This window comes from Microsporum canis, genomic scaffold, assembly GCF_000151145.1.
Source record: "Microsporum canis CBS 113480 supercont1.6 genomic scaffold, whole genome shotgun sequence".
Taxonomy (NCBI): domain Eukaryota; kingdom Fungi; phylum Ascomycota; class Eurotiomycetes; order Onygenales; family Arthrodermataceae; genus Microsporum; species Microsporum canis.
Genome location: NW_003299164.1, coordinates 2,508,531 through 2,521,909, shown reverse-complemented (window position 1 = coordinate 2,521,909; position 13,379 = coordinate 2,508,531). Strand labels below are relative to the sequence as shown.

Below are 13,379 nucleotides of genomic sequence, written 5' to 3'. Positions count from 1 at the left end.
AAAACTGGCTTTGCGGGAACTAAATAACTTGCCAAAAGAGGAACAAAAGCGAGATCTCGGCAGAAAGATGTTCCGGCTTATATAAGCAGGACGGGACAAAATATAGGTACAGTTGTATAGATACATATATATTCTACGGCAGCACTGGCGGTTGCTACACTTGGACAAGGTTACATATTATTAGCCTAGGTAGCATGGAGCATATAAGGGCATAATAGTATATGACATCAACAGGTCGGTTTTACCAGCTTATGGAGAGAAGATGTCGGACATAGTCACCAAGGAGACACCCGGTGTGTCAAGAAGATGGATCATACCGGGCATGAATAACTCTTGCCACGGATGGTGGCCTGAGAAGGCTGGACTGAGAGGTACATAATGTACTCGCCCCGTCAGTTGGGTATAAATATCCTAAGCTTATAAAAGACAGATCCGACGCTGCAGCTCATGCAGGGTAGGTAGGGGGCTATCGGCCGCAGCCTCCGCCTCGGTGCCCTCTCCGGGCGAAAAAAAAAAGATAAACTCAAGAAGCGAGCGTTGGCTCAGCGCGGTTGGAACATGTTGGGCACAGAGAGTCATACCGGCATGCTGGCCGCTAGTGAGTCGACCAGCCTGCCTAGTGAGGCGGGAAGGTTGCCTGGGTGGCTTCGTCGTCTCCAGTACACGAGGTTGTATCGAGTTTCTCAGGCGAGTGGATAATAGCGCAACGGCCGGCAACAGAGGCCAAGCTGTTCCGTGACAACGTGGCTGTGATGCATTCGATCGATGGAAGAGCCTCCGAGAGGATCGTTGGCCATCACGAGACAACGTGTGTTCTCCCAGCTTGCTGAAGGAGTAGGCAGTTGAATAAAAGTGATCGGTAGTATTATATGCCTTATACAGCGTCTGCATCGTACATGGTAGCCTGGGCAGAGCTGTCATCCGTTGCTGGATCTTCCCTCCTCCGAAGCAGCCTATCTCTAAAAGCACCCATTCAAGGGAAGACAGCTCAGCACCTTTTTCCTTTCTCTCCCTCTAGGGAGGTCCAACCTAGGGTGAGGTTAGAAACACGGTAAGCCCGTAACATGTCGTCGTCTTCAGGCCTGGTCATGGTCGAGACGCCTGGTCGACTGACACGACACACATCAACTCATGTAGATATTCATCATGGCTCGTCGTCTGCCTCAAGATACCAGTGCCGTCACCCTTTCTCCTTGGATCCCTTCAATTCCCCCATGTCTGAGCAGTAAATAACTTGTCTTTTTGACTTGAAAGATCGATATTTTTCCTCTTCTGGTCGTCTGTTTATAACTTCCACGTGACTTCGCCAGGGAAAAAAGAGAAAAAAAAAGGTCGGTTTCGCTCTCGCTCGCTCACTCACGCTCACTTCTCTGCCTTCTGCCTTGTTTTTTTATTTTTTATTTTTCACTGCCACCCCCGATAAGACCACGCAAACCGAAGATGTAAAGGTCATGGCTTTCATGGAAGGCTCAGGGATATTTATATTAGCTTTAGGGATATATATATCGGTTTAGTAGCTACCTTTAACTTTAGGGATATCTATATTAGCTTTACCTTGCGTATTGTATCTGCCTGGTGCCTTTCATCGATCACGGGTTCACCACCTAGGCAGCCCTTTTTCGCCTCCGACATGTCTATCTTTAGAGTCAGACCACTACTCATCTCTTCCTAAGGATCTTCCTAAGGAAGAAACGAAGCGATCCTTACAAAGCGCTGACTGAAATAGCTAGTGGTTATATGGGGGGGGGTCCGGGTGGTGTTATAACCCGGGTTACTACGTACGTTATGCCAAGCCGCAGTGTAACCGATTATGTAAGCAGTTATAGCTTTATTGCGTATTACCGCCACTCAGGCCTCTTAGCCCAGCTCTGCTCTACTCTGCTCTACTCTCTCTACTCCCCCCCCCTGTACCCCTGTATATTTCGTACATACAATGGGCTAATGCGGCCAAATAAGTGAACAGATAGGTATTTACCTTACTATATACCGCATACCCTATTTCCGACCTTTATATTACCCCCTTTCCTCGTCCAGAATGGACCGTGCAGACGGCAGCATGAGTGCCCTGGACCGGCAGTCCAATATCAACGTTGCCCTGTTCGAGAACCAGGAGCGTACGCTCCTATATACCCAAAAGAACCGGCCTAAGAATACGCAGATCGCGTACAGTGCCCGGCAGGAGGAGTGGAGAGTATATACTTCCCTTTCTTACTACTATCTCCCGTCTCTTATCCCCCCGGCCTGGCTCCCTATCAGGCTGATATATATATATCCTTATGTCCCACTGCCGCATGTCTACAGGCTGACTGTACGGTATATCGATCGATTCCAATCCCAATAGGCATGGTGCCAAAGGGTTGGATTTGCGGACGGAGAGATTGTGTCCGAGCCGAAACTAAATATGTTCTTGCAGGAGGAGGTTATGTACAGAGAAATCAGGCCATCTCGATATAAGAAGAGCCGTACGAATATAGAGGGGGAGTCCGTTAAACAGACGCTATCAGAGGCATCGATCAAGGCGTACATTGCCGCTCTGGTGGACCTCTGGGGCGTACAGGTCAGCATGAGGACAAATACCCATGCATCCCCCAGGGGTGCACTGGTAAAGGGCCTGATTCGTACACGCAGACAGCAGGAGTCAAAGAGGAAGAGGGAGCAGTACGAGGACCGTGGCCTCAACTCCCTTCAGGATGGATATACCTCTGCTGAATTCGTACGGCTCATCCGATTCTGCTGGTCCTCTGGGTACAACGTTTCTGGCCAGCTGGAGCCGTTCCTCCGTACGGCGGCCGACCTTCTCCTTGCTCATACCCTTCTCCTCCGTGGTGAGGTACGGCGTAAGGTTCAAATGGCCGACCTCTTTACCCTGACTCTGGATAATGAGGGCCCAACTCCCTGCCATGCCATGGTTGTACTTATAGATAATGGCAAGACGAACCAGGATGGCCGCCGCGAGTACGGCACTGCTGTACGGCATAAGAACCCCCTTCTCTGTACGATGGCCAGTATTGGCTTCTACTTCTTTATGCGCTGGAATATTATGGGGGAGACACCACCCAACTTCCAGCGCCGGGAGCTCTGGTACGACCTTCTTGTCATCAAGGGCCAGAGTAATGTCAAGCCAATTGCGTACGAGACCCAGCTGCAGTGGTCAAACCGTGTGTACAAGGGGATCGGCCTTGGGATAAAGAAGAAGACCCATGCTGGACGGTCCCAGGGGGCCAAGTTTGCTGAGTTGGCAGGAGTAAATGAGGGCCAGATTCGAAGGGCTGGACGGTGGAATTCTGACTCTCTTACAACTTCCTATCTTACTAATATTCCCAGGAAGTTCGTACGTGCAATGGCAGGCTTCCAGCCGGTAGAAACAGGGGCGTACTATCTGCCGCGTACAAAGATTGAGCCGCCTGCATCCCTCAAGCAGGCACTCTGGCCTTGGGTCGATGAGTGGCTGCTCTGGCAGGCCTCGTACACCGGCTCTGGCTCTGAGGACGTACAGCTGCCTCCAGAGTCAGTGAGGTTCGATAGTGGGAAGGTGGACCACGGGGATCTTGCCTCGCAGGGGTTCCTCTATCTGCTTGACTATCTTCGTACAGTCATTCTGCAGGACTCTGTTCTATTTATGCAGGAGTTCCCCGGCCATCCAATATGGAGCCACTCCCTCTTTGCACGGGATGACTACCTCTGCTTCTCCCAGCTTGTACGAGACTCCCTGATAGATGTGGAGGAGCCGCAGGATGTCCAGCTTCGCCGTACGGTTCCTGCCATTGCCACGCGGCTGCAGACCATTGAGCAGTCCATTGTGCAGACTCTTAAGGTATCAGAGGAGCGGAATGTTGGATTCCTACAGACAATTGATAGGAATATCAAGGATATAGTGGACGGTACAGTGTCTTTCACCGTACGAGCCAATGCTCCAGGCTCGCCTCTGTCCGCTGCGGCCACTGCCACCGCCACTGCCGCCTCCACTCCATATGCCACTCCTAGGTGTATGCATGGAGCCATTCCCCATCCTTCCTTGTCCCCTTCCTGCTCCCCTCACCCCCCCTCTTCCTCTGCTGTAGCAGCCGCTCCCCATACTGGCCCCCCGCCCCTTTCTATGGGCTTCTCTCAATCCCGTACGATTGGGACGTTATGATCTCTGGCGAGAGTGGGCTGAGGGCCTTGGTGGCCGGCCGTCGGTACGGAGCATGGAGGAGGCATATGGGCCTAGATGGCGCCGCCACCGTCCTGGGGAGAGCATGATGTTCTCCCGCAGGAAGGTAGTGGTTGATGAGATCGTACGGAGGCAGCGCGTACAGAAGAAGAGCCTGTCCGTTGTTATTGAGGAGCTGGAGACAGTACGGGTAAAGCATGGCTTCTCATTAAATGCCTTGGTCAAGCACCTCAAGGAGATAAGGAAGCTAGCCTAAGGGAGTCAGTATAGGATATCTAATATAGAATATAGAATATGGATTGGTGTACGCTACTCTGTTCCTTACCGATATATATTTTTAAATAGGATTGGCCTCTGGCCTTGATAGATATACGTAGTAATAAAAAAATACTCTTTTCTTATACTTATACTCTATATATTAAGGTGTTGCTTGTACGTTGTTACTAGAAGAAAGGCTTCCTAATCGGGTTAGGCTGTACACGCTCTCGCTACACGTTGATATCAGCTTTGGCCTCACCTCCTCCCTCTTTTCTCCTTCTCTTCCTTCTCCTCCTTAGCCTATTCCACGTACACGTCCGGTAAGTCATCCCTTTTGGACACTATTCTATCCTCTCTGTACTCGTTTCATCGTCCAGAGCCGAGCTGCAGCCTATCCTGCCATCTAGGCCACGTCTGGGAGTCCTTGTACTGATATCCGGCCTGGGAATATGTGTACAGAATAGAATATCAGGTATGTTATGCCCTCCCCCTCCCCCCTCCCCTCTCCCCCCTCCCCCTTATCTGCCCTCTGCCCTCTGTACGATGCAGCAGGCATAGATATAGAGAGGGAAAGGGGGGAATAAATACTATTTGTACAGCCATAGGCCATAGTATACTAACTAGGTGGGTATAGGATAGATTCCAATCAATTAGTACCCCTATACTCTTTCTCTCCTCTTTTTTTTCCTCTTTTGAGATGTAAGTACGGCCTATTATCTATAATATCCTATCTATCCGTCCATAATATAGTATATATTAGTAAGGATATACTAATAAAAGATGGGATAATAGGCCTTTTAACAACAACACTGCTGGGGACGGGATGTAAGTTATATATCTAGCACCCTCCCCCACCCTACTCCGCCCCTATCCCTATCTAATACTGTACAATGCACGGCACGGGTATACTGACATGGATATAGGGCCCTTGTGCTGTACGACCGCCAGATCGCCCGGATGACGGACACGCCTGGTATCCTCAGGGTCGGTGGCCAGGAGCTTGCCCCGTACGTCCACAATGACTTGGGCCGTGCGGTATTGTCCCTCCCGGGACTCCATGTGCGCTATGTGCCGTACAGCATAGATGCACGGCAAATACTATCGCATCGGGCCTCGTACATTAACGGCCTGCTGGTCCAATCCAGAGGGAGGCCTGAGGTGCATGCCTGTACCGACTGTCGGGGACGTACAGGTCTCAGGCCTTTCACAGAGTGCGTCCGGCTCCCCGGCCACTTCGGCGGAGCATGTGGTAACTGCAAGTGGCGCGATCGTGCCTCCCACTGCTCCGTACGGGACGAGATACAGCAGGCACGTACGGAGGTCATAGTCCTGGACGATGACTCTGGGGATGACCGCCAGGTCATTGACCTAACGGGCGATGGGCCGGTACGACGGCCAAGGGCCAGGATAACTGGAGGAGGAAATGGGTCTTCGGCCAGCAGGGCCATTGTGCTTCTTTAAATGGGTAAGGACATGATTTCATTGATATCTTTGGACTGAGTGACTGCGTTCCATTTGGATTTGGGGCTTTTGCCCTACTGCACCCATCCCAGCCGTACGGGCCCTGTGTACGGCACCCTGGGCATGGCCTGCACCTCTCCGTGGTGCCTGGGACGAGTAGTCGAGCTTCAATGTACGCCCTCAGCCTGCATCTTGCAGTGCAATGATGGATGGGCAGGGAGCATGTACAAGAAGAGCTCGATGAAACTAAGCAGGCCAGGCCTTATATAATGATTACATGTACGTTGATTGATTGGATGAGCTTACTTGTACTAAAATTAACCTGAGGCATAACTTGCTGCTCGCCAAGCGGCCATATAACCCGGTTATATGGGGGGGCGCAGGCGTACGGCAGGCAGTTGTAACCGGGTTATATGGTGGGCAAGTTATAACCTGCGCTAACTTACACCTTCTATACCTAAACTTATCCATAGGATCTTCTTGTCCAGCCTGCCGTATAATTTTGAGCCGCAATACGAGCGAGGCGCAAGTATATATAAAGAATATAATACTCGCTCGTTCGCTTGTAACTTTGTACCTGCAACCTGCGGTCCCGTTACTACTACTATCACTTCTATCAATCGTCCAGCGTCCTTGAAAATAAAATAACAAAAGATTTTTAACTATGTGTTGAAAGACCTCCCAGGGATAGTCTACGGTATTATGGTTGAGCGAGTCGAGTACTATTTGCTTCCACGAAGTGAATGGAAAATCAGAACGCCCTCGGCCACTCCTCCTCTTGAAGAAATAAAGATGTCTCAAAGGGCCTCGCCCGTATCTGCCACCGCTACGTCACCAAGGCCGAGATTGGCCGTCAAGCGAGCTCACGACCCCCCCAGGAATCAGGACGGAAACATTTTCTGCGACCACCCGGACTGTCGTGGTGATCCTCCGGTCTTTCGCCGCCCTTGTGAATGGAAGTAAGTCATCTTTTCTTGCTAATCATGCTTCCAATTCTGCAGTGATACTGACTGTCCTACACAGTAAGCACATGGACAAACATGATCGGCCATACAAGTGCAATGACCCTGACTGTGCAAAGTTGCCGGGCTTTACGTACTCTGGTGGCCTGCTCCGGCACCAGCGTGAAGTGCACCGGATGCACACGCAGGGGAAGAAGTTAATGTGTCCTTACTCTGACTGCAACCGAAGTTCCGGTAAGGGTTTCACGAGACAAGAAAACCTGAAAGAGCATATCCGCCGTCTTCACAGGTCTGAAGACCTTCCTCTTGCACTCAACAACACCACCTTACCGCCTCTCTCCCGAACTTCTTCTAGCACTATTATTATTGCGGGGATATCAGCCCCAGTCACTATTCCGTCTGTGGTTAATGACCCTCGGGTCTTGCCCCCTATCTCACTACCTGTGCACCATCCACCGAAACGGAAGAGGACCTCCGCCACGTCTTCAGTATATGTATCTGAAGAAGAGGAGCGCCTCGAAGTGCGTGCATTACGCGACGAGTGTCTCATCTACGCGCGAGCTAGAATACAAAGGCTGCCAATAGATGAATTAAAAAGAGAATGGGCGAACTACGACGACTACTTCGTGATCCATGATTCCTAACGATAACATAAATCTTCTCTCCAACTTGACTTCGCCCTGCAGGCTACCGGGCCAGCTGCAAGGCTTTCACCTTTTACATCCCCCCTGGTCAGAGGTAGAGGTTCTTTTCTCCCGATATGAGTTGATCTTTTGGTGACATGGCACGTAATAAATTAATGACCAGCCCTCCCTCCTCTTGGTCAATTATTAATATAATACGGGCTCCATTTATGTACTCCTTTTCTTATACCCGTTAATAAGACTGTAAATAGATCACCAGACTGCACAGAGGCCCACATACCTATGCATATCCATACATACATACACCAGTCCACTTAATATTTACCGTAAACAGTTTGGCGTACAAGCCCACCCTCCTCAGAACCAGCTGTTTCATCCCAAGTAGCCGCATGACACGAGCTGCAGAGCCTCATCTTCCATGGCGGCTTAGCTAGCCCGATGCAGGCACCAGCCTCGTATAATTCGACCTCAGCTTCCCAGCTAGTGACAGGCTACAGGAGCGAATCACCATCTTAAACAGCGCCCTAGCGTTGACTATCGAAAGAAATTATACCACAGGGGCTCACATAAGGCGGCCGCAGTCTCCGTCCTCCGCTGCTCCTCCATCCGTCGATCCGCGCAGCTGAGGACGAGCCTGGAGATGCTTAATCTTTCTCTGTTTCTTTTTCTCTCTCCCCCCCCTGTTTGTCCTCCAGCCACAAGTCTTGAAGTACTTTGTACATTACTATGTAGTGAGGATTTGCTCGATATGAGTTACAGTAGTGTATATTTGTATACTTGTTTACGAGTAGGCTGGGGCTGGCAGGGGTTCCAATATGGTGATTGAGCCACCCCCTGTCTCCTTCATCGGACGGAAACATCACCCATTCACAGAGAAGAACCGGCCATGCTGTCGATATATCGTATGCGATCTTGATTTGCCCCGTACCGCTTACATCGTTGGTTCAGCGTTTTTGTATTTACCCGAAACAACAATTCTGGAGCTGAGCGAGTTAACTGCTTATGTCATCAACTGGTGCCTAGCGTTTATTAGTCAGCACATACAGTTGCCTACTACATATTATGTAATGTCACTATTGGCGATGTGAATCGAATGGGAGTGGATGACATAATCCAACACATACCATTTTTGTGACATCAACAGAAGAAAAAGATACAAAGTCGACCTTGTTCATATTCACAAGCTCGAGGAATGTTGATACTGATGATAAATTGGGGTTTCCTTGTTCTATTCACGCTAATGGTGAAAAAGCGACCGACTAGTTACTAAGAATCCACAGCTGGGGACAAGTCTTTCTACCTGACCATCACCCCTTTGAACGTCATTCACTGGTTTCTGCTTACGCTTTGCTATTAAAGGGAGAAGAACCTGCCACTTTACTACATATATATCTCTCTGCCTTGTTCTCTTCCCTTGCTAGTACTATTCACCTTTTTTTCTCCTTCCTCTATTGATCTATACATGCCAGGAGGGACATCAACGGTTCCCGTTATAGCAGTTCCATGGCCTCCTCAACCCCGCAGTATATTGCCAACCAGCAATATACCAACGCTTGGTGGAGTGGCCTGGCAGACAGTGTTTATTCAGCTATAGAGATTGCTGAATCCCAGCCTTTAGCTATACCTAGCTCATACGATCTCCCACCAGTGCAATATGCCTGCCCGGAATTCATCAAGTTCCTATCTAGCACCCAACTCCGCCGGCGTGCTCATCTCTTAGATTGGTCGTATGAACAACGCAGGACTGCACAGGATATCTTACCTTTCTTATACCTGGGACCAGCTACGATTACCCGTGACAAGGACTTTCTTGTGAAGGAGGGCATCACTTTACTCTTGGCCATCAGGGATCGCAACCGAGTTCAGGCCCTGACAGTCAACGGGGAGAAGTCAGCAGCTATCCTGGGGATTGACTCCGATTTTCTCGAAGTATCCAATACACAGGAACTTATCAGTGAAATTCCAAACGTCATCCGTCGAATCAATAGCCATCTATGCCCTTGTGCAGCCCACCAGCCCTCAGGAGGGAAAGCAAGAAAAGTGCTAGTGTTCTGCGATACTGGGAATGAAAAGTCAGCTTGTGTAGTTGCCGCATATATTATGGCCATGTTACAGACCAGAGCAACTGCTGCAGCGAGCCACGTTCAGGTACGGAGATTATGTACCAACATTGGCAGTACCTTCGACATATTAAAATCTTTCGAAACCATCCTCGATGCTCAGAGGGTTATCGCCAGAAACACGGTAGATCATCAAAGTCAGTCAGGCGGACTAGAGTCTAACCATCAGGTTTCACGGAAAAGGTCCTTTCAAGTTGCCCAGAAATCTCAACTGGCAGACGGGGAGGCTATGGATATAGATCTCTCACAAGAAATAGGGGACTATCCAAGTCGACCCTCTCACCCTCCGTTCCGTGACCTAACCCGGTGACTAGAGAAGCGGTGACACATATTATCCTTGACTACCTTCTATCGGCTTCTTCTTCTTCTTCTTTTATTTTCCTTCTAAAGCACCCTTAGCTAGCGCAGGAAGCGTCAGTCCTAAGTGGCCAAGGACGTCAAATTGCGGAACTTGCCTTCCTCATTATGAAAGTTACGGCTTGATGTTTATTAGAGGCTCGACTTTTACCAAAACATATGCCGGCTCTACCCCTTTCCCTTTCCTTTTTTTTACACCCTTTTTTTTTAATATGGATCCTTTGTATGCTCTGGTGGTCAACGGCATACATTCTTTCACTGCTCCCTTGTATTCATTATCCTGGCCTTTCAACAATGTTATTTATCCGTACAATACCATCCACAGTGACCTTCTACGTCCTCTAGCAGTGGAAGCCGTCTTCTTACTGCCTTTTTGGTGCATTCTATTATCTATAGGCTACTCCCGGCACTTCTGCTACCAAAATAGGGACATAGATGAGCTCTATGTTTTTCACGACGCTGCAATGACTATTCACAGTCTTAAAACTGGACTCTTCTTCACTGCTAGTTTTTCTCCTCTTTCACTCTTCTTTACAAGCCGGCAGCCTCCTTGCTTGATATCTTTCCCAAAAAAAACCTGTTCATCTGCCCATTTGGTCCCTACTACTAACTCTGCTACTCGCTCCCTTGGAAACCGGGGCGTAAGCATTCAGGGCCTTCGATTAGATATTTATAACCCACTGTTATAGATCAAAGCCACTGTTCACATCACTTTTGTGGCAGGAACATCGCTGAGTTCGCGCGCGTAGGTCAACCGCCAGCAACAATGCGGCTGAGGGAGAGAAACCGCCTCCGGCCTCCTGTGAGGTATGGAGCTGGGGACTGGGTCAGGACAAAGACGACTGGCCGTCGAGACGCGTCAACTACGTCTGCAGAGATAGACGACGGGCTGCCTCCTCCGCCGCGAATACCTCTTATCGCGAGACCAACAGCAGGGCCGCCGCCATACATCGATTACAATCCAAACTCCCCTCCGGCTGCGTTTCCAACTATTGACGGTCCTCGACCAGGGAATATGCCGCCCTCAAACAATGAAACGAGTTCTCCTGGTAACAATGACAACGAGTGAGTGTTACTCCTTCACAAACAAACAGAAGGCAATGGTATAGTTTCTGACACTCAGAATCAATTCTTTCTAGGTTTCAGAAGGAGGCCTGGAGCGACATGGAGTCAAGCGACGAAGATAATAACGGAGATGACAACGACAATTCTGTTGACGTTGAAGATTATAAGTATCTTCACGCACCCACACATGTCGAATGGAAGGACCTCAACCCCGTTATACAGGTAGAGATAGTCCAGAACCTCACTCAAGTCTATAATTGGCCACGGGTTGTAGGCATGCTACAGCTTACAGCGTCGGAGCAAGAAGAGGCCTTCAATAGCCCGGCACATCGCCATAAGCAGACGGAGGAGGAATCCCGGAAACTCAACGAGATGCAAGTCAAGCAGCTGAGGGCACTCCTCCGTATTGACAACAGCGTCCTGAGGAGATCAAGAGTTCCAGGACAGCTCGTCTTTCGAAATATATCAAAACAATACTTTCGAGCAGCTAGAAACCGTACAACTACTGATCATCTCATGATCAAAGCAAGTGAGCTTCTAGCTGCTCGAAGGTTTCTGCGAAGGTTGGAGATTGACACAAAGTACGCTGGAGAATGGAGGAATGACCTGGCAACCATTAACCAAGCACAAGACAACGGCGAGGACGAGTTTCGGTGGATTCTCGATCCAGAAGACTTTGAACAGGATGCACGCAACCAACCCGCCACCCAGGTGGACTCTTCTTCACCTTCGCTTCACCAAAGCAGCAGTAGTAGCACCAATTCGGATATTCGTTTCATCAATCATTTTGCATCTCCAGGCGGAAATACGTACAACGTGCCGGTGTACGAAAGGCGAAATTTACCATTGCCCTCAACACCCCTAAATGCTGCTCAACAGATTTTTGGCCGGAGAAAATCCATTAAAAAAAACAGAGGCACTCCTAACCAAGCTATAAGCAGCGAACCAGAATCCTCAATAGTGCGACTGAACGTTGGGCCCGAGGGTGCAGCGCAGATACAGAACATCGTCCCGACCATGTCATCTTTATCGCCACAGTCACCTCAAGATATACCATCGAGTCCCCCACTACCCTTATCCTCCACTAGCGACCATCTGCCAAGTTCATCTTCAATATCTAGAGGGGCAGAATCAAGGAAACGCCGACGCCCACAGTCTGCTGCCTCATCAAGCCCTTTAGGAGGTGACGACATGCTTCCATTGCCGAGGGTACTAAGCGGACCATGGTGGTATAATACAGGTCAGGTCTATCCTCAAACTGGAATCACATCATCCAAGACACTCAACGAAAGACTGCATGCAGTGAGAGCTGAGAGTGAGAAAAACCGAAAATCCACTTCCCTCACCGTTGGTAGGCCGTTACAGAAGCCACACTTTAACTTACCAATCCAGGGCTCACCTCTGATGAACAACAGCCAAGCCTCACCTGTCCCTTGCAGCGATGACACAATCCCTCAGACTCCCCCACCTGGGTATACGGATTCCCCAATGCCCCAAAGTAACACGCAAACGAAGAAAAATATTAAAAACCTAGTCATTCAAGCATCCAATAAGCCGGTTGGGGCCAAGGTGGCATCAAGTTCTTCAGACAATGCAGAGCAAGGGCCTCCCTACTCACCTATATCACCACAGATGGGAACCTTTCCAGTGGCAGGGGTAGCTGGGAGCGTAGATGAACAAGGTCAGGATACTGGCCCCATGGACATTGATATCCCAAATCCAGCTGACGGTCGAGAGGGGAAAAGAGAAACAGTGATTGCTGCCCCAATAAATAGGAAATTGTCCGCGGCTGAAAAAGTACACTCATTTGTTTCGCTGCCGTCAAAAGTTCAACCCGCTCAACAGAGTTCCATCAATCTTTCCCACCCTACCACCAAGACAGCCAGTGAAAGCGGAGTTACAACCACGAAGCCTCCGAATATAAAGTCTGACCCCAAAAGTGAAGATACTTGCGATGATAAATCCTTTACCACAATGCTCCATGTCTGCTGCGATGTCCCGCCAAGGAAACCAAAGAAAGAGGAGGATGAATGCCACCCTCACATGCTCTTGCATTCACCGTCGGTCAAAGCTGAAGAAAAGAAAGAAGCAGATGAAATCCAGGCTAAGGGGAGGCCAACTAAGAAAAAGACCAAATGTTCTCCTAAGGAGCGACGGCGCAGTACAAGATTGAATGGTTCTACTGCTAAAACGATAAAACCTCGCGCAGCCATGAATTAGGAAAAGAGGGGAAAAAAATCCAAAAAGTTCAAAACATTCAATCTTCGGTGTCTGGGTATCTACTTTGTGCTATGATCTCTCTGGTGCTTTTGATCGATCGAGTGGGAAAGGCTTGGAGTGCTTTTGGAATTGCGAAGTT

The 13,379-nt window shown here is 49.4% G+C and overlaps 4 protein-coding genes across 4 annotated transcripts; 3 read left to right on the top strand and 1 right to left on the bottom strand.

Annotated features, from left to right (window-relative positions):
* Positions 1 to 417: 417 nt before the first annotated feature.
* Positions 418 to 891, bottom strand: MCYG_07073 (uncharacterized protein; the record flags this gene model as incomplete). Its single annotated transcript, XM_002845063.1, has 1 exon — positions 418 to 891. One exon carries the CDS (start codon positions 889 to 891, stop codon positions 418 to 420), a length of 474 nt encoding a protein of 157 aa, XP_002845109.1.
* A 5,773-nt stretch (positions 892 to 6,664) lies between these two features.
* On the top strand, positions 6,665 to 7,478 carry MCYG_07072 (conserved hypothetical protein; the record flags this gene model as incomplete). Its single annotated transcript, XM_002845062.1, has 2 exons — positions 6,665 to 6,831; positions 6,896 to 7,478. 2 exons carry the CDS (start codon positions 6,665 to 6,667, stop codon positions 7,476 to 7,478), a joined length of 750 nt encoding a protein of 249 aa, XP_002845108.1.
* A 1,503-nt stretch (positions 7,479 to 8,981) lies between these two features.
* On the top strand, positions 8,982 to 9,908 carry MCYG_07071 (FMI2 protein; the record flags this gene model as incomplete). Its single annotated transcript, XM_002845061.1, has 1 exon — positions 8,982 to 9,908. One exon carries the CDS (start codon positions 8,982 to 8,984, stop codon positions 9,906 to 9,908), a length of 927 nt encoding a protein of 308 aa, XP_002845107.1.
* Positions 9,909 to 10,970: 1,062 nt separating this feature from the next.
* Positions 10,971 to 13,240, top strand: MCYG_07070 (conserved hypothetical protein; the record flags this gene model as incomplete). The annotated part of the gene is made up of 2 exons (XM_002845060.1): positions 10,971 to 11,020; positions 11,095 to 13,240. 2 exons carry the CDS (start codon positions 10,971 to 10,973, stop codon positions 13,238 to 13,240), a joined length of 2,196 nt encoding a protein of 731 aa, XP_002845106.1.
* Positions 13,241 to 13,379: the final 139 nt, after the last annotated feature.